Source organism: Lethenteron reissneri, chromosome 35, assembly GCF_015708825.2.
Source record: "Lethenteron reissneri isolate LAM-NWPU_2019-01 chromosome 35, ASM1570882v1, whole genome shotgun sequence".
Classification (NCBI taxonomy): Eukaryota; Metazoa; Chordata; class Hyperoartia; order Petromyzontiformes; family Petromyzontidae; genus Lethenteron; species Lethenteron reissneri.
In genome coordinates this window covers 1855672-1875982 of record NC_083813.1, presented here as the reverse complement: position 1 = coordinate 1875982, position 20311 = coordinate 1855672, and the positions used below count along the sequence as shown (strand labels likewise).

General features: G+C 44.7%; 1 protein-coding gene across 1 annotated transcript in view; it reads right to left on the bottom strand.

Moving 5' to 3' along the window:
• LOC133350800 (leucine-rich repeat-containing protein 69-like) overlaps window positions 1–20311 on the bottom strand; it is a 61908-nt gene that overhangs the window by 4003 nt on the left and 37594 nt on the right. The window contains exons 3-7 of the mRNA XM_061565542.1: window positions 18291–18417; window positions 17064–17136; window positions 14260–14455; window positions 12704–12775; window positions 2324–2425 (exon numbers count right to left, since the gene is read on the bottom strand). Coding sequence (XP_061421526.1) covers window positions 2324–2425; window positions 12704–12775; window positions 14260–14455; window positions 17064–17136; window positions 18291–18417 — 570 coding nt within the window. The remainder of the gene's footprint in view (window positions 1–2323; window positions 2426–12703; window positions 12776–14259; window positions 14456–17063; window positions 17137–18290; window positions 18418–20311) is intronic.

Below are 20311 nucleotides of genomic sequence, written 5' to 3'. Positions count from 1 at the left end.
GGATGATGCATTAGATGGTACGTTATGTTATATACATTTAAGATGGGTGAGTTTTATACTTTGGGGTGGGTTTGATTTGGTGGGTGCTTAGGTTTGATTGAGAGTCATGAATGTTTGAACTTTCTTGTATTGGTGGTGATCCTATGAATTGGACCCACATTTGCTTCAAATTTTCCATCAGATGTTCCCATCAATACAGTAATAGATGTATCTAGTGATTGCCATGTCTCTTCATTCATTGTCCACATCGGGAAAACGATGTATTTTATCGTGATACATGTGTTTAGTATGGTTAGTTTCGCAGTTGTCAAGCTGGTACAAAGCATCGACTTGGAATATTAGATAACTTCAGGGTATGAAACAGGTTTAAAATAATCGTTTCAGGATTAACGGCTATGAGATGTTTAGTGATTCATGACAGATACTGTCAGTCCAAATATGCCCCAAAAAATCGTATACATTAAGACAAGCCCAAAAAATGTGTTTCAAATGATCTATTGCATCATTCGCGCTGACTTTTAGGAGGAAATTTCTGTACAGTATTTGACTCATTGCCTCTTTGAAAGATATGTGCCGTGGATTAATTTGAATTGGATGAAGTGGCGTGATGCTTATTCAAAGATGCAGTATGAGTTTTTACACATTTCTTCCCGTGCATTATCTGCAGTGGCCTTGCTGGAAATATTACGCCATAAGGCATGCGTATGTGGATCACGGGGCACTCTTGGCTGTGATGTTGTAAAGAGGAGATATTCTATTAAGGTCCAATGGGTAATCTAGCCATTTAATTAAGAGGGGTGATTGGGTGGCTTATCTGTGATGGGTCATTATTTGTGTGATGAGATTATTTAATTGAATATGTTGGAAACTGGTTAACATGGAGTGCTGTGCTTGGGGCTATTTTTTAAAGCAATTAAATTTTACCACTTGAGGTCGTGATGTCTTTAAAGTGTCAAAGCCTGGATTCCCTTCCAGTACAGTATATGCCTTCTTTGTAAGTGCTGGGTTTCGCTCAGTAGCTGTCAGCATTTAGGTTTTGGTTTAATTTGAGCACTGCAAGAGCAGTGATTAAAGATGTAATTGAGTGAAAAAGGAGTTATTTATTATGTGGGCATGAGAGGAAGACTCCACGAATCCACGGATTTGTTGCTGTGCTTTTGCATTATGTCTATCTTGTGGGAGAGGAGCAGGGCTTGTGTTTCCTGTGTGTAGAAGGATTGTACCTGCAATGTGTGAGACCATTATGTTTGGTAGTCCTGGCTCTCCTGGAGATTAAGTTGGACGAAAATGCCCGTTCTTCACTGTGCACACACGTCTGACTCTCTACCACCTCTTCTTAATTACGTCTACATTTACTCATCAAATTCTATTCTCGATTTCCAAATTGCTTACGCTGTCCAACCATGAAATGTGTAGCGTCCTCCCCCATGTATTAAATTTCACAGCTCTCTTAAGTCATACAAGAACACAAACATTAATCCTACGAAATTGGAAAGCTGAATCTAAAAATGTGTGTATGTAAAGGTCCAACCTGGCTGAAAATGTACTACATTAGAATTGAGTCAAAATGCAAACCACTGCTCTTGGGCATGAGTGGCGCTATGTGTCACACCCAAGGACAGCAAGGAAGGCAAAAGTATGTTCATGTTTGCCAAGGACATGGTAGATCAGTAATATAAACACATCAAGTCAATTTGCATCGACAAGCAGTCGCTTTAATATAGTGACTGCTGTAGCAATGCATCTCGTTGATGTCATTGACTCCTGTACTAGAATAATAATTTTAATAGTTCATAATCGTTTAGTCCTTTATCAGTAAGCTGCTGGATGAATGCATGTTGATCCATGTCAGTCATGGGGGTTGTTTGACCATACTTCACCATGCTGGTTAGGCGGGTTGGTAAAGTGGGTGTCAGGGAGAAAGATGTTTATCGCACTTGCCACTGATTTTAGCTGCAGCTGAGAATCAAACTCACGTGATAGGCAATCCACCCCGACTGTAGAAAAATAGACTAAAATATACGAATTACAATCGTGAATAATGTTACTTTGCATGGGGTGAAAAACCTCCTGTGAAGAAAACCTGTTTAACAGGTGTGGCCGATGAGTACAACTTGGCAGTATTAATATTCCTCGTACACACCAATGAATAATGTTAAATATTTCGTGAAACAAATAAACTAAATGACAGTCTTAATGTGTACAATACGCTTGAAACGAACACGCAGATTAAGATAGTCTGTATAACGTCTCATAGCATAAAAAATAATAATGTTAGAGTGTTAAATTGACTACGTGTATGGGTAAGGCCAGTTGTACTTGCCTTGAGTGACATCACCTCATCCTCTTGGACCGATTCCACTGGGGAGAACCTCACCAACGGGTTCTCCTCGCAGTACAGCTCCTTCAGGGGCAACCTGTGCAGCTGCGCAAATGTATTTGACAATGCTGTCATTTTGTAGTCGATATTGACTACCACCGGGATGGATTGCTTCCCACGCCGCACTGTACATAATTTCCACAAATGAACGATGGAACCGATGTCTGTTTATACGGTGCTGTTCGGTAGAACATGGTATGCACAAAGGCTTGGAAGCTCAACACCCAGGCAGTGGTTGGCTCAGCCCATCATCTCCCTACGATTAATTTATCCCATTATGGAAAGGATACTGCATCTAAGCTGGACCCAAAGAGTGGCCAACGTAGAAGTAAGACATTGGTTGCACATACCGTATAAGAAAACCTGATGCAGGCAGTGATGAGAAAGAAACTGGCACTATTTGGACACATCTGTAGGATGGACAACAGGAAAATTTAAAGTGAGTTGTTCGGAAAAATGGATGGAACCGGAAAGTGAGGAAGACCGGATAGAGAACGGCTTGACGACGACATCAGAGATTGAGCCAGAACGATGTGGCACTACTTGAGGACATTGGCACAAGACAGAGGAAAGTGGAAACAAATTACGAAATGTGCAGTGGACACCTACGGGGCTATCTGCTCATGGATCGTGCTGATGATTATTATGGAAAGTAAACAGTAGTTTTCCTGTAGAGACTGGCCCCATATGTAGGAATGTGGAATTTCCATCTCTGGCTCTGGGTTATGTCTACTTCATAAGTTTCCAGTGATAATCTTGTCAGCAAGTTGCTAAATCACCCACATCGTGCCACATATTTACCTGAAAGGCAGCTTCAGGGTATTTATGACATATAATTACATTGAATGGCTGCACCCTGGCAATGAGTAAGGGGTGGAGCAAATTATGTCTTCACCTTCTACTGGTATGGCAGTGGTTCTTATCCTGGGGTGCATGCACCCCCTGGGGTGAAAGATGCCCTTTCTGGGGGTGTGAGCCGTGGGCAGAATTTTTAGTAGGTAAATTATCGAAATGCAAATTAAGCATGGGCACGTAAGTACAACTACTTTATTTCATAAAACCCTATGTATTTATTAACATTCTAAAAAAAATTATGATTGAGAACCAAAGAAGTACAAGGCTGCAGTAAAGGTGAAGAACCACTGTGTTATAGCCACGGATGCGGTTCTCTTGAACTGGGGTAGGGTCTGCATGATGTGTAAGGCTGAGAGCTCTTCAAGACACCCTCCGCTTCAGGAGGCTGCCGTATTGGCGTTTGTGACCATTTACTTTTACGAGAAGTGATTTGCAAGTGGGAGGAAACTCGAGTACCAAGGGAGGAAAAAACCTCACGCATTACAAGGGTATAACATTCATTTGTCCACACAGATGCATTGACCCATTTGCTCTACCATCTTCTGGTTCCCTTGAAGCCCAGCAGGTTTGATTTTATTTCAAAATCTGCATGATCCACTATGTAGATTTGGATTACACCACCGTTTTAAGCTATTTTGGATAGTGAACACAAACTATCTCCGTCCCAGTACATTGCTGTTATTTAGGATCTGGCTATTTGACCCACCCTGTAGTTGACCCTGAAAATTAGATCAAAATGCAAAATTTGTGATTTTATGGGCTCAATGAAACCAAAATCCTCAAGTAGAAAGTTTCTCTCACAATGATCCTAACTCACAGTCGGATGTTGTGAACTTGTATTCCTTCAGTATGTCGATTCAGTGAACTATCCTTACAGGGTTCATAAATTCAGTACCACTTTTGGAAAGCCAACTATGATTGCCCTGTTGATATACCAGGAGGTGAGCACCTTGTTAATGCATGGGGAATTATTTAATTGTAATTGCTAGCTTAATACTACTATAAACTAAACCATTTTTATTTTACCAGGTAAGGCCCAATGAGCTATGTAGCTCTTTTTCAGAAGTGACCTGGCCATAAATGCTAGCTTAACAAAGTGGCTTATCATGTGGAAATGTATTGTGGCCAAATGTGATATGAACGCATGTTGATTTTTTATGTGGAGGGAAAAACTGGAGGACCCGGAGAAAAATCCACTCAACCATGCACATTTTCTTACCTCTAAATGTAATTTTTTGTTTGTCTGTGTGCTCACACACTTGCGAAGGATTGGCTCTCAAAAGGTGGGGTTTATGTTTAACAAAAAAATAGTTAGGTACCACGCCGTAAGCCCCGTGGTGAGCAAGCGCTATTCTTTTTCCCCATCCGTCAACTTTAAAGTAGTTAAATTAGCGATTTTGTGCTGTTTTCATTGAAATGTTTATTAAATCGCGGGCGATCAACCATACCAACTCACACGCGTTCGGTGGGGGGGAAGGCCCCTATCAAGTCACACGCGTTCGGTGGGGGTGAGGGGGAAATTTTATTTAGCATTAAACATGCTATAAAAATACACAAAATGCTGAGGTAATTATGCACAGTGTGATGTCCTCTTCTCCCTTCCCACCCCGATGTGTGCAGTTACTACTATAGAGTCGGTAAATGCTACTACTATCATCATGGCTTGGCTTCGCGAACGAAGATCTAGGAAGGACATCCACGTCTTCTGCAGGCACGCTGGTGGCTGAAGAGGCCTATGCGGGACAAGCAGGTTCTGCCACAACAGCTGCAAGTATAGGTCTCATCTGGGATGGGTGCTGAGGGATCATGGTTCTTCCTCCTTCTCCTTTTGTCCTCCATACGGGCCCTGCGGGTATCTTCGAAGAAGGAGGTGACCTGGTGGACTGTGTGCCGCCAGGAGTTGCGATCAGCTGCTTGTGTTGCCCACTGACGGTGATCGATGCAGCAAGCAGTGAGGGACTTCTTCAGGGAGTCTTTGTATCGCTTTCGTGGTGCCCCTATGTCGCGATGGCCAGAGGACAGTTCCCCATACAGCACGATCTTAGGCAAGCGGTGGTTCTCCATCCTGGCGATGTGCCCTGCCCAACGAAGCTGTGTCTTGAGGACCATGGCCTCGATGCTGATGACCTTCGCTGACTTGAGGACTTCAGTGTTGGCGACGAAGTCACTCCAGTGAATATGGAAGATTGTGCGGAGGCAGCGCTGATGGAAACGCTCGAGGAGACTCAGGTGACGACGGTACGTGACCCAGGACTCAGCGCCATACAGGAGAGTGGTCAGCACAACAGCTTTGTAGACGTTGACCTTTGTGGCTCTTTTAAGGTTTCTGTTGTTCCAGACACGTTTGTATAGTCTGCCAAATGCACTGTTTGCCTTGGCCAGCCTGTTGTCGACTTCGTTGTCGATCTTGGCGTCAGACGAGATGACGCACCCCAAGTAGCTGAACTGGTGGACAGCTTTCAGTTCTGTTTGTTCAATGAAGATGCTTGGTGGATGGTGCTCCTCATGGGGTGCGGACTGATGAAGAACTTCAGTCTTCCTCAGGCTGACTTCAAGGCCGAAGATCTGAGCTGTTTTCGCGAAACAGGACGTAATTCGCTGCATAGCTGCCTCTGTATGAGCAAGGAGGGCGGCATCGTCAGCAAAAAGCAGCTCCCTGATCAGTTGCTCCATGGTCTTTGTGTGGGCCTGCAAACGCCTCAGGTTGAACACGCTCCCGTCGAGACGAAAACGGATGTATACGCCATCAGCGTCGTCGAGGTCCTCTGTGACCTGCTGGAGCATCATGCTGAACAAAATGGTGAACAGCGTGGGAGCAAGAACACAGCCCTGTTTCACGCCGTTTGCAATAGGGAAGGGCTGCGAGAGATTGTTGCTATTTCTGACTTGTCCAAGCTGATCTTCATGAAGCTGGACAATCATGGTGAGGAACTTCGGTGGGCAGCCTAGCTTGTCCAGGATTTTCCAAAGTCCCTGCCTGCTCACGGTGTCAAACGCTTTTGTCAGGTCCACAAAGGTGACGTACAGTGCTTTGTTTTGCTCCCGGCACTTTTCCTGAATCTGCCTCAGGACAAACACCATGTCTGTGGTTCCCCGGTTGGCTCTAAAGCCACACTGGGTCTCTGGGAGGTGATATTCAGCTATTGCGGGTACCAGTCTATTCAGCAGTACTCTTGCGAGGATTTTGCCGGCGACGGACAGAAGTGTTATGCCACGATAATTGGAACAGTCTGATTTCTCCCCTTTGTTCTTGTACAGGGTGATGATGACTGCATCTTTGAGATCTTGAGGGAGTTTACCCTGCTCCCAGCAGCAGACGAAGAATTCATGGAGTTTGGTGTGCAGTGCTGGGCCTTCGTTCTTCCATACTTCAGGAGGGATGCCATCGACTCCTGCAGCTTTACCACTCTTCAGCTGTTTAATGGCTTCCTCAGTCTCTTGTAATGTTGGTGCCACATCCAGTTCGGTTTTCACTGGTTGTTGTGGGATGCGGTCAATCGCTGGTTCTTGGACTGAGCGGCTAGCATTGAAGAGCGTGTAGAAGTGCTCAGACCAGCGGTTCAGGATTGAGTCCTTTTCAGTGAGCAGTTTTTTCCCGTCTGCACTCCGCAGGGGGCTCAGGATTTGGTACGAGGGGCCATATACCGCTTTTAGGGCTTCGTAGAATCCCCTGTAGTCGCCAGTATCAGCGCAAACCTGAGTTTTTACTGCGAGGTTGGTCCACCACTCGTTCTGAATCTCTCGAAGCTTGCGCTGGATGGTGCTGCATTCCAGGCGGAAGGCTGCTTTTTTGTGCGGGCAGGATGGTCGGGCCAGGTGGGCCTGGTGTGCTGATCTCTTCTTTGACAGCAGCTCCTGGACTTCTAAGTTGTTCTCATCGAACCAATCTCTGTTTTTCTTCGTGGAGAATCCGAGGGTATCTTCAGATGTTTGCAGAATAACAGTTTTGATGCGGTCCCACAGCACTTCAGGAATCGGAGGCGAGTCTCCTAGGCAGCTCGGTTCCTCTAGCCTAGATCGTAGGCTTTTCTGGAAAGCTGCTTTGACCGCGGCAGACTGAAGGCTGCAGACTTTGAGCTTCTTCCTCGGGGCGCCACCGTTTCTTGGTCTGGGTTTAAAGTGAAAGCTGAGTTTGCAGCGGACAAGACGGTGGTCTGTGTGACACTCGGCGCTGGGCATTACCCTGGTGTGAAAGACATCTTTTAGGTCACGCTGGCGCACAAGGATGTAGTCTATGAGATGCCAATGTTTTGACCGAGGGTGCATCCAGGTTGTTTTCAGACTGTCTTTCTGCTGGAAGATGGTGTTGGTAATGGAAAGCTGCTGTTCCACACAGAGTTCAAGTAACAAGCGTCCATTGTCGTTGCAGCTGCCCACGCCGTGCCTTCCAAGTACGCCTTTCCAGGTTTCCGAGTCTCTGCCCACTCTGGCGTTGAAGTCGCCAAGGATGACAATCTTGTCGTCAGCTGGGATATCCTGCAGAAGGCTGCGTAGGTCGGAGTAAAACTTGTCTTTATCAGCGGGATCTGCCTGGAGAGTTGGAGCGTACACACTCAGCAGCGTTGCATGTTGTTGGTCACGAAGTGGTAGACGCATTGAGATGATGCGGTCAGAGTGACCAGTTGGCAGGCTTGTAAGCTTGGTAGCGATAGAGTCCCTGATCATGAAGCCGACACCTGAACGGCGTCTCTCTGTCGCTGGTTTACCTGACCAGTAGAGAGTGTAACCTGCGCCATGCTCCCTCAGACTGCCTTCCTCTGAAAAGCGGATTTAGCTGAGGGCGGCGATGTCAACATCCAGCAGAGCGAGTTCGTGTGCAATTAGAGCAGATCGTCGCTCAGGTCGAGTGCTGTCAGCTGAGTCTAGCATGGTTCTGATGTTCCAGCATGCGAGTTTGAGTCCTTTCTCACCTTTTAAGGCGAGTGGGATGCGCCGTCGATTCTTTGATGTAATTCGACCGCATATGAAGATGCCCGTTGACCGCGGTAAGCCAACTGAGGGAGGAGGAGACGAGCTTTGTTTAGGCCACCTTTTCTAGGCCCCTCTCCGTGTGGAGCAAGCAGTGCTGTCCCTAGAAAAGGCTGCTTGGTCGCTCAGGGTGCTGCAGGGTGATGATGTCGTTTCCAGGTCATCATCAGACGACCACTTGCGCCTGAGCCGCCTGCATGCAGGATTGAGACTGCGGCTGCCAGTGTCATCTTACACCTGCCGAGTTCGCCCCTTTCCCATCGCTACAGGACTTAGTGAGACTGGGGGGGGGGGGGGGTAGACGTGAAGATTTCCTTCTTGCCTGCGCAAAGGAGCTTTCAAGTGGAGTGCAGTGTGCGCAGAACTGACCCCACCCTTTAAACCCGGGGTTCGTCTGCCATGGCCTAGCAAGCTGGGACGGTGACAGCGAGGTCCTCGGGCCGTAGGTTTTACATCAGAGTTTCCTTCTCCTAGGTAGACGGCCTTCCAAGGCTGAAGAGATCCACCTTCCCTGCTATTTCAAACCATAGCTGGTAGGCCACAGCCGCAGTCCACAGTAACGAAGTGGCGCGCCTTAGTCCCGAACACTTGGCCGTTGGGTCCTAACGAGACCCTTCCGCCCTGGCCGGTGACTCCGTCGTGGGAGTTCATTCACCCAGTGATGCAGTGTTGACATCACCCCCTCACGTCGTTTAGCCCGCCAGCTGAAGCGGTTTACCGGGGTGTGGCACTAGGAGCCAGACAGTCAGAGATTTAGGAGATGGATGAGGACCAGTGTTTCCGTCCACTCAAAAATTGAGTGCAGCTACCAGAAAACAAAGGTACTACCTCTACCCAGAGCTCCCTACACCCCTATAGGCCGTAGATATTACTGCAGAGTGGGCAGGAGGATCGTGGGTGGGGGGAGTAGCAGCCCGGCCTCCAGCCTGCGAAGTTGCCATCTCGGCCGGCTGGGCAATCTAGGCGAGGCAGGGGGCTCTAGCGCGGGACTAGGCCTCACCATGGCAATGTTAAGTAAGTCTTATTTTCTTACTTCTTTCGCTAAATTCAGGTACATAGAAAACTAATATTTACAAAATAAGTTTGGAAATATAAAAATAATATTGTTTGTGTGTAGACAACTAATATTAAAAAATATAGCTGCTAAATATTACAATATTAATGTGTGTGTCTATGTCTTTGTGTGCGTGAGTCAATGTGCCTGTCTGCCACGATGTGTGTGTGTACGTCCGTGTGTGTGTATATATATAAGTCGATGTGTGTGCGAGTTGATGTGTGTGTGCATGAGTTGATATGTCTGTGTGTCGGTCGATGTGTGTGTGTTAGTCAATGGGGGTGCGTGATGTGTGTGTACACAACTAATATTTAACAATTAGGTTCGTAAATTTGTAAATAATAACGTGTGTGTCCAAGTCCATGTGTGCGTGTAAGTCCATGTGCGTGTCTGCATCGATGTGTGTGTGTAAGTCCATGTGTCTGTGTGTGAGAGTCGATGTGTGTGTGTGTGTGTATCAGTCGATGTGTGTGTAAGTGAAAATACAAAATCAATTTGTGTGTGCGTGTAAAGCGATGTGTGTGAGTTGATGTATGTGTGTAAGTGCATGTGTGTGAGTCGCTGTGTCTTTGTAAGTCGATATGTGTGTATGTAAGTCGCCGTGCGTGTGTAAGTCCATGTGCGTGTGTGAGTCGATATGTGTGTGCGTGGTGTGTGTGCGTAAACAACTAATATTTTAAAATTAAGTTAGTACATTGTTTTAATATTTATGTGTGTGTCTAAGTCCATATGTGCATGTGAGTCGATGTGTGCATGTGAGTTGATGTGTGTGGCTCCATGTGAGTCAGTGTAACTCCATTTCTTCGTGTGTGTGTGTAGGTACATGTGTGTGTGTGCGTTGATGTATGTGTGTGTACGTCCATGTGTTTGTGTGTGAGTCTATAAGTCCATATGTTTGTGTGTAGTTCCGTGTGTGTGAGTCTATGTAAGTCGATGTGTGTGTGTGTCGATATATGTGTCTGTATGAGGCGATATGTGTGTGTGTCTGAGTCGATATGTCTGTGTGTGCAAGTCCATATTAGTGTGTAAGTCCATATTAGTGTATGTGTGTAAGTCCATGTGTGTGCGTGGATCCATGTGTGTGTCTTAGTCGATATGTGTGTGTAGGTCGATGTGTGTGTGAGTCTATATGCGTGTGTGTACATCCGTGTGTATATAAGTCGTGTGTGTGTGTGAAAGACGATGTCTGTGTGCGTCAGTAGATGTGTGTGTGTGTTGATTTATCGATCCAGATCCACGTTGATTAATTTCAATGTTTACATTGTGGGGACATTGGCTGCCGTTGTTGTGCAGCACCAGAGTCTAATAAATCAATGGCTAGGTTTAACGCACATATCAAGTTTATTATCCGTGCTGTATATGGCAATGAGTTTATCCTTTCATTTATTGATCATAATGGTTTTGTTAGAAAAGGTAAATTGTATTTATAATGCTGTTGTGATACTTAAGAAACGTTTAATCAAATACAGCAAATATCTCCAGTTACTCAAAATGAATGCACAACACCATTACTACTATCAGGCAATAATTCCTGTTCGTGTATAACGCACGTGACGTCACTCCAAATGCGGGTGGATTTTTACACTCAACGCACGTAATTTTTTTTCGCAAATTCGCTTTAAGTTTGACGTTTCTTTATTGAAAGTGAATCGAATAAATAATTCTACGCAGCAACAAAGTGAATTTGGTGTCTTTATTTATTTCTTCAGCACTTCAGACAAAAGGTCAGTCTAATTTATGCTTCTACATTATGGTAAAATAGACATTTCTCGGTGATTTCCAGATATTGTATCAAATTCCAATTTATTTCAACCCCAGCGACCAAAAGCAGAAGAGAATAAAGTATCAGAGCAGTGAATTTGAACAAATTGAAGGTCAGTACTACAGTGACATGAAGTTAGGTTTTTATGACGTAGTTTTGTGCAATAATCACTGCCATTAATACAGTGCTACAGTGAAATGCAGTGAAGTGTTTGATGATATACTTTTTTGCAAGATTCACTGCCATTAATTTTACACAAGATACAATTATACTCTCAATTTTTCCGTAAATATTACAGCTTCCATCCTAGGACGGGCAAACAAGCTAGTGATAATATAAGCGCTGCCACATATTCATGTTTAAAATTATCTTGTTTTTTTAATCCTTGTTTTGTAGAGCAATAAAGAACTTCACCTGCAATTTCCATTTCGGATGTGAAATTTCCTTCTCAAACATAATATGGCAATTCGGAGTTTAGGTTATATATTTATTTTATTTATTTTAATTTTATGTTGTGTAAAATTCGTTTTCTTTATCAGTGCATGAATTTAAAAAGGGTAAGAATATATGAGTGAAAGGTAACAATGGTAAAACTTTTCTCACAATGATGTCAGGGGGACTGACTTGGGCAAAAAAAATCCCGGGGAGTTTATAAAGTTCAAGTTGTCTTGGATAAAAAAAAAACAATTCGTGAACCTTGTAAACAAACGTGGCCTCCCACGATTGCTAAACGCAATGTCATGCGTGCTGCGACATTGGAAAACCCACATTTATATATATACAAATATATAAAACAGCAATTACAATAACTCATTTATCTCTGTCACTGGCAGTGAGGCAATTTAAAACTTTTGCGGTTAGAAAACATGACTATGGAGAAAAGACAGTCGCAACCAAAACTTATGGTAGATTCTAATGAGTTCAGCCCTGTCAACTTGTCAGTGTTTCATTTATATCCCGGATTGTCAAACACATCTTATTTCTACAAGTGTAAACTCCACCTCTCTACCCTGCCCCTCCCACTCCACATCCCCACCCCCCATCAGCTGTTCCATCAGGTTCTGTGCATCGGCGGAGTTTGACTTCTATATTTTGGGGAGTGGGGGGCGCAGGGGTTCGCTTTGTCCCTCAGGTTAGGAATCGCGGGTGCATATATTTCATTATTTTAAGCCTTAATTGTAAACTACTGAAAATAAATAAATGAAGGTGTCCAGTTTGGGGGGGGGGCTTGCGTCCCCATGCCACCCCCCCAACTCTGCCATGGTTCTATGGTAGCCAGATTGGAGCCCAAAACTTACTCCTACAGATTTGGGAGCGACACCCAGTTTCCTTTACAGATGCCTTATTTGCAATCGCAAATTTTAAGTTTTAAAATGATCCGTCATCAAATGTTTCTATGAATCCTACATGATCATCTGGATCCGACAGATAAATAAAATTTGTGGATAAAATTTTGGCAGAAGTAATCCTATACTTTCCTTTTTTGTACGTTGTCAGTTCATAATTTTTATATGTGGTGTCCTATATTGACGTTAAACACAATTCTTTGTCAGTTATTTACTCTTTCATGTGCATTTGCATTTGTAAATATGGTCATGCCTAACCAACCACTAAAGTTTGTGTATCAAAACAACTGCAATGTGTGCCGTGCTGTTTTTCGATTTTTTTGTTTGTTCACACTTACGCTTGAGGGAAAAACCCAGAGTTCGTTTGCTGCCACATCAACAACTTCCAGCTTTTGAAGGCTTCCAAGACTCTAAACACGAAAAACAAACCGATCGGGGGCTTTCATGTTATTTGAGACATTTTCTTAAAATAGCACAGGAACAGGTTTAGAAAATACTTTACCATGGTCATAGAAATAGCAAAAAAAATGTTGTGGTGGCTATGCACCCCTGTCATTCAGCACTGCGGAGGCAGCGAGAGTTGGTAGATCACACAAACGTTGTGAAACTCTCTTCCCGTGGGCGTCGAGGAGGTGCCATACTCTGCCTTGCCAAGAGAAGCAAATATAGACTCCACCTGTTCCGTCTGTGTGGGATAGAGTATCGTCCTTTCGCACGCGTAGGTTTTCTCCCGGTGCTCCGGTTTATTCCCACACGTAAACACTCACTAATTGGCTGATAACACCTTTACATATGTAGGATGGAGAGCTTGAGAGGGGGAATTTGGCACCAGCTCCCCGATTGACTGCCTATCCCGCTTCCCTGTGATTCCTGTTTGTCCCTGCGTGTCGTTCTCTCTCTCAAGAGTGAGCGAAAACAGTGTGGCACGTTACACGTTTAAATTATTACTGATGTAGTGACTGTGGTTGTCACTGTATGGTGCCGGGGCTTACGAAGCCACGGCGGATAATGTGTTGTCATTATGGGCAGCCTGGGTTACGGGGTGTAGTACCAGCCGTAGTGGGGCTTGGGTGAGCGCTGGTTAGCATGGAGGCACCGCAAGCAGTGTGCGGTGCGGGCTCCCGGTGAGAGAGCGAGAGGGAGCATCAGCCAGCCAGGGTTAAGTTGGGGCATGATACACTGGTTGACCTGCTGACATGTGACCGGATGATATTGGAGGGGGACCACCGATGAACGGGGGCCGCGGGGTGGTCATGTGGTCCAAAAGAGCTCTCGGGAACCTTTGAGAAAGAGCTCGAGAGACCTGGAAGGTGGGCGGGGCGAAGGGCGGAGCCAGCCCCAGCCCAGGGTAATATAACGAGGGCCCCATGAGGAGCTCGAGGTTCTTGGTGTGCTGGTGTTATGAAGATCCACGTCGGGGAGAAGAAGCCTCTAGCTACGCGGTCCGGGACCCAGCTTGTGGTCCAGACTGGGATAGCGAACCGTGTCTAGTTCTGCCGTAGCATGGTTAGATGGGCACTCGAGACCCGAGTGTAGATCGTGTTATATTGCGTGCTGTTGTATCACAAATAGTGTTGCTCACAAGATAATGTCTACGACTCAGTTGGACTCACTACACTATGATCTTTGGGGTTGATAAAAAAAATAGGTACCATTTTGTAGGGAAGATAACAGCGGCTTTCATGTGAATACACTTGCCCCTGCCATAGGACTGTGTAATTCCACAACAGGCTCATATTTGTAAATTGATGAGCACCCTCTCAACGATCATTCAAACCTGCGATAAGCACGGTTGGCTATGTACAGTGCGAAAAAAGTTAAACATACATACACGTGAGCAAGAAATCCCAGACACTGACTTTTTTTTTCCTGCACCCACAGACTAGTGCGTTACCTCTGGCAGCTCACGGATCTCGTTGTGCTGCAGGTGCAGACGCTCCAGATTGTTTAAATGTCCCAACTCGGCTGGGAGGGCCGTGAGGCGGTTGTTGGCCAGATGCAGCTCCTTCAGACGTGCCAGGCCACACAGCTCTTCGGGAACGCTCTCCAGCAGGTTCCCGTTCGCACTCAGCTTCTGCAGCTTCGTCAAACTTGACAGCCAATGCAACACAATTGGATAAAATTGCGCGGTGTTCACGAACAACAACATCTCAGCAATCAGCCACAATTGAGAAGGATTTCGAGTGAATAGGTCTTCCATGGTAAGCAATGCGATTCTTGTCGAATGCAGCCACAGTGAGAATGCCCGTGGACTTTCCAGCGAGTCTGCATTAAGATCCTCCTACGTTGCAGTGGTGATGATTTTAAATGCAAATTGGGGTTTGACGAAGTTCATCATCCCTCTGGGGTTGATATAAACTTTGTGGTGAATCGACAGCGGTTGCCCTATGAATAAGACTGTTCTCTACCGTAAGGGGCCATCCATTTAGTACGTACGCAAAATTCTGTAGAAACTTGACTCCTCCCCCCTCCCTGTACGCACGCATATTTTTTACACCCCCTCCCCCCCTGCGTACGTACTAAATGGATGGCGGCCCATAAGAACGTGGACTTTTCACTTGGCTCAGAATCAAGAGAGAAAATTAATACTGTATGAAAGTAAATTGTTTTGTAGAAATATTGGTATGTCTGTGGTGGACACACTGGCGACTGGATATTTTGGGGAACCTACAAATACCACGTTGCTTTTGACATTCATTGCACATCCGATTAGCACGGTTGGGTATGTACAGTGCAAAATCAGTGTAACATACATACACATACATTCATCCAGAGCACAGGAAAAAAGTACAGCAAAGCAAGACTGTACTTGGCACAAGCCTTGTTCCACCAACCACACATGATCAACAAAGCATTTGTAAAGAAGTAGATATGGGGCTTTTTAAATCTAAATTAGCTCATTTATTATTCTTGTAATAGCAGACAAAATCTATTTTTTTAATTAACAAAAAACATCAGATTCCCCCCCCCCCCCCCCCACCATTACCAAGTTATTGGCAATAATGTCCATATATCCGCGTTTGACTTGTCAAGTTTGGGAGAACATGCCCTGAGAGCACTCTCCAATGGGTTCCTCCTTACAATCCTTTCTCAGTCCTCTACGGCAAGTCCTCTATTTACGTTGGGGACGCGTCCCCGGCAAACGCGACATTAGGCAAAACAACGTAAATGGAAACCTGTTTCACCGTTGACTTAATTATATAAACTTAGGATACATTCCTGGGTGTAATTTTTGGTCAACCATGATTATCACAATTGGCTCTACATACGGTGTGAAAGAATTGCAACATACATACAAAACATGCATTCAAAATATTAAGTACCGTACCATAAAGATAGCAAGATGCCCTGTATTAACCTTTCTTATTTATAGGTGAATACAGAGTTCTCACCAGAGATTGCGGCAGTTTCCACTGAGAGAGGGTAGTGGAGTGTACAGAGTGGTGGTGTTTTAAAATCTGGAGCTTGAGTGCTCGCTAGGGGGCGCCGTGACGTGGTGGGTCGTCACGTGCCCCTGCCCAAACTACTGCGTTCTTTAAATTTTCCAAAACAACGTTGCAGTGAATCTAAGCATTTTAAATCGAATTATGTCTCGCTCATTTGTTGGCGACGTTATAGTGAAACAACGCCTATAGAGGACTTACTGCATCCTGCAAGTAAAAATTGACTGACTCTGGATCCTTGGTTTCCACCAAGCAGGCAGCTCTGCAAGATACACCTGGTGGGTGGTTTGACTTGAGTATTGCTGTTTATCCCAGTTTCAGCCATGACTTCCTCCCTACGTCTACATCACTCGCACTTCGTTTGTGAAAGCTAAAGATAACTCCTCTTCTTGGCTGCCACATCCTGATGAGAGTCACAAAGACCTTTCCATGCATCGTGACAGCTTGTGTGCAGTGGCTGTTTAATGTGCAAGCATAATGAAAGCAGCCTAGGATTAAGGTCATCTGGCCCTAAGCCATAACCATTTTTTTGTATTCATTGCAACAAATAATTTGGGCATCCCAAGCGTTGTGCCTGCTATCACCGTCCCCATATGACATTACGTAATCATAAGCAACAGCGCCCTCTAGCGGCTTATTGATGGCAATGCATGGCGATCATTATTATTAAGCTGCTTTGCCCATCAAAGGCTCACTGAGGTCTCAATATTTTTTTCAGCAGGGTCCTCCCAAGTTCTTGCAGTGGGGGCAACGTTCACCCGTGTCATCCCAATTGAGTCATTTGGAGGTACGGTAATTTGTTTAGCGTTGGAATATTTGGCCAATAGCATTTACCTCGTATAATAATTTACATTTGTAAGGCACATTCCATCTGTAGATCCCAATGCACCCATGTATGGAAAGAAGGAAGTAAACATAACCAGGCTAAACGACCAGAACTAGGGGGTACAGGCCAGCTTAAAGAGGTGAGTATGGGATTTTTGTTGCATTGATTATGCGATGTGTTCTGCTCGTTTACCGAGGAAAGCCAGTCCGAGTCTCACGACTCTCTCTCTCTCTCAGGAGGGTCCTGCCAAGTTTTCGCAGGAGGGGACGATAGTTGCTACTTATAATCCCAATTGAGCATGCGCAAGCACGTAGAACTCATTTGGTAAATTAATTATCATTGCTTACCCACTATATACAAAATATCACAGTAAAGGCTTCAGCACTGCATTTTATCAAAATGCCGAGTGTGATCACTGTGCATGCATACTTGTTGATGTTCTTTGGGAGGGTCTTCAGCTGATTGTTGTTGATGTTGAGCATCACCAGGTTGTGCAACCCTTCTAAACGCATGATATCACTTATGGTTAAGCGTAGCGATGTCATGCTGTCAAAATAATTGATTTAACAAGATAACATTTTAGGAAAACATAAAATACATATTTAATTAACCAGAGCGAAGTTCTATAAAAGGCATGAGAAGTATACTTTGTGTTAGGACTTGGGCAACAGTTGTACATGCCAGTGGACCTGTGGGCACTTGCAGGCATATGTATGCTACATTGAAAGGCGCTTCTGCAAATCAAACTCTGAATTATGTACTGACTGCATTTTGCCAGAGCCACGGTGCAGTAAGCGAGGTCATATCGTTTATACAAGTGTGGGCCCGACGAGTGCAGCGACGGTCATGAAGCTGGAGAGGAGTATTGGGAGTTTAAAACAGTCAATGTAAACAATATGCAGATGAAATAGAAAAAAGACCGGTCACAAGTATTTCTCGTGATATTTTTTGAAATTTAACACTTTGGCTTTTGCGACCAATATGATTCATAATTGGTGTTTGGGTCAGATCGCGTGAGTAAACTGGGTTGCACACCCTCCTCCACCCGACACAATTAAGTTGCCACGTAAACAAACGTGCCATGTCAGGTACCCAATTATTAAATGTTGCGGATCACTCTCCAACACACCGTTTTGCTGCTGTACCAATAATACATTGGCACGTTTGTTCATGAAGCGACAACTGAGTCGGGTGGAGGAGACTATACACCACATTCTACTCACTGGATCTGACCCAAAAATATATTGTTCATAATTTTTGGAATGTTTTGATTGAATTGTTTTTTTTCTTCCTAAATTACTGACAGTCCATTACAGCTAATAGTTCATGCCATATTTCCAAGACTCAAGACTCGTGTATGTCAGTTTTCTAACTATAACCCTCCACTACCCGACGGAACCAATAAAATGAAGTTGTCGCATGGGCAAATATGCCAGTTGATTTGGTATGGCATATTTGCGCACGTGATAAAATTATTTGATTGGCTTTGTCCGTTGGTGGAGGGTTATAGTGTTACAAATTTACATTTTACCTCCACCATGATTTAACCAAAATAAACTAATTATGAATCACGTCGGTCGGGAAAGCCGACGTATACAATTTCCAAGACTCGTTTAAATTAGAGGATCTTGATCCATCTAGCACAGAAAGACGTACCTAGAACATTGTCTGAAAAGCGTTTGATGCGGTTGTTGAAAAGATGGAGCTTTTGCAGTGATGTCAAATGGCGCAAGATCTCTGGTACCTCCTGCAGCTCATTGTTTCCCAGATTCAACTCTGTGAGCTGCAAAAATACAGCAAAAGTGTTACCTGCAAAGTGTTACACAATCATTAGGGATTCCATATTTGGTGCAAGAATGTGATAATGTATCAGCACAGTTATCTTATGCTGCATTTGCCTTCAGCTGCAGAACTTGATCACGTATCAAAGGTTTCCACGTTTCTATGTTAGTCAACTCAGGAATATTGACTCCACAATATTTTTTCTGCATAATAGCAACAATACTTTTTCATGTCCGTGCACAACAAGTTTCTCACGTAGCAGCTAAGATTGGTTCATTGTTTTGCTCGTGCATATATTATGTCGCCAATGTACGCTCATGAACTTCCTCCTGAGAGTTCCAATTATTGGGATTAGTTCATTGGGATTAGCGGTCCTAGACATTATGGGTTTGAGAGACACTCTCTACTCCAAGTCAGTAGCTCTGTCCATTAAAAATTGCTAATTGATAGCTAGTAATCCTTTACACTTTAAAACTAGTATGGACTGCACCTCATGCACTTTACAGTGCGGTACAATATTAGCAGAGTATTATCATGAAAGAAAATGCAGTACAATACTGTGACAAGAGAGAGGTAACGTTTAAATATTTTTATCTGTGCATACAAGACCAGTACTGTAACAGCACAGTTACTGCAATGCATTGGCGACATGCCCAACAAGTCTATCACCCAACGCATCAACAGCAAGCTCGTTACACAATCACCACTAAACACTGAAACTACGATGATGGTTGATGATTTACAGCCCTGGCTGTCAATTCTCAAAGGTTTTCGAACAATCCACAAAGGCTCAATAAAAAATTACGAGCCATAAGAGAGAGGCTCACGGGTTTCACTCAGTCAGGCCAAACTTCTGATAGTTATGAATAGCTCTACATCTCTAAACACGTATTAATCATACAGTATACATTATTTCATCATTGTGGTGAAATAAGTAATTATACTATCGTGGAGTGTGACTATAATGCCAATAGAAAGTGGACAAAGTCAGTGTTTATTCTCTAAACACTGTTGCATAAACACATGACAACGGAGCACTTATGTACGGACGGTTAAACAAATATATATTAACAACATAAACAGACAATTCGCCTCCTTCCCATGTCAATCCCCCGCACATGAAAACAAAATCAACGTATATTTTGGATGCACATCCCATCGGCAAGTCGACCAGCCTTGATTTTGTGCATTCATGTCCCAGCAGCATTGGTTCAGCACGAGCAAAACCTGGCAGCAGCTTCTGCGTCAACACTGCCAGGGGGTTGGGGGGTTGCCTTGGGCCCCCGGCCTCCTCCCTCGTTCGACCGCCGAACGCGACCTGGAGCCCGTGAGTAGCGGCGTCGTCGTTCACGAGTCAACGCCGCCCCGAGAGTGGCCGCCGGTCACTCACTCCTCCGTCACTCCGCTCACTCCTCACTCTACTCACTCCACTCCACTCACTCCACTCATTCACTCACTCTCACTCACTCACTCTCACTCACTCCATTCACTCATTCACTCCTCACTCACTCCAATCACTCATTCACTTCTCACTCACTCCACTCACTCACTCTCACTCACTCCACTCATTCACTCACTCTCACTCACTCCACTCACTCCTCACTCACTCACTCACACTCCACTCACTCCACTCACTCACTCCACTCACTCTCACTCACTCCACTCACTCACTCCACTTCACTCACTCCACTCACTCACACTCACTCTCTCACTCACTCACTCCACTCAGTCCACTTCACTCCACACACTCACTCTCACTCACTCCACTCACACTCACTCACTCACTCTCTCACTCACTCCACTCACTCCACTTCACTCCACACACTCACTCACACTCACTCCACTCACACTCACTCACTCTCACTCACTCACTCCACACACTCACTCACTCCACT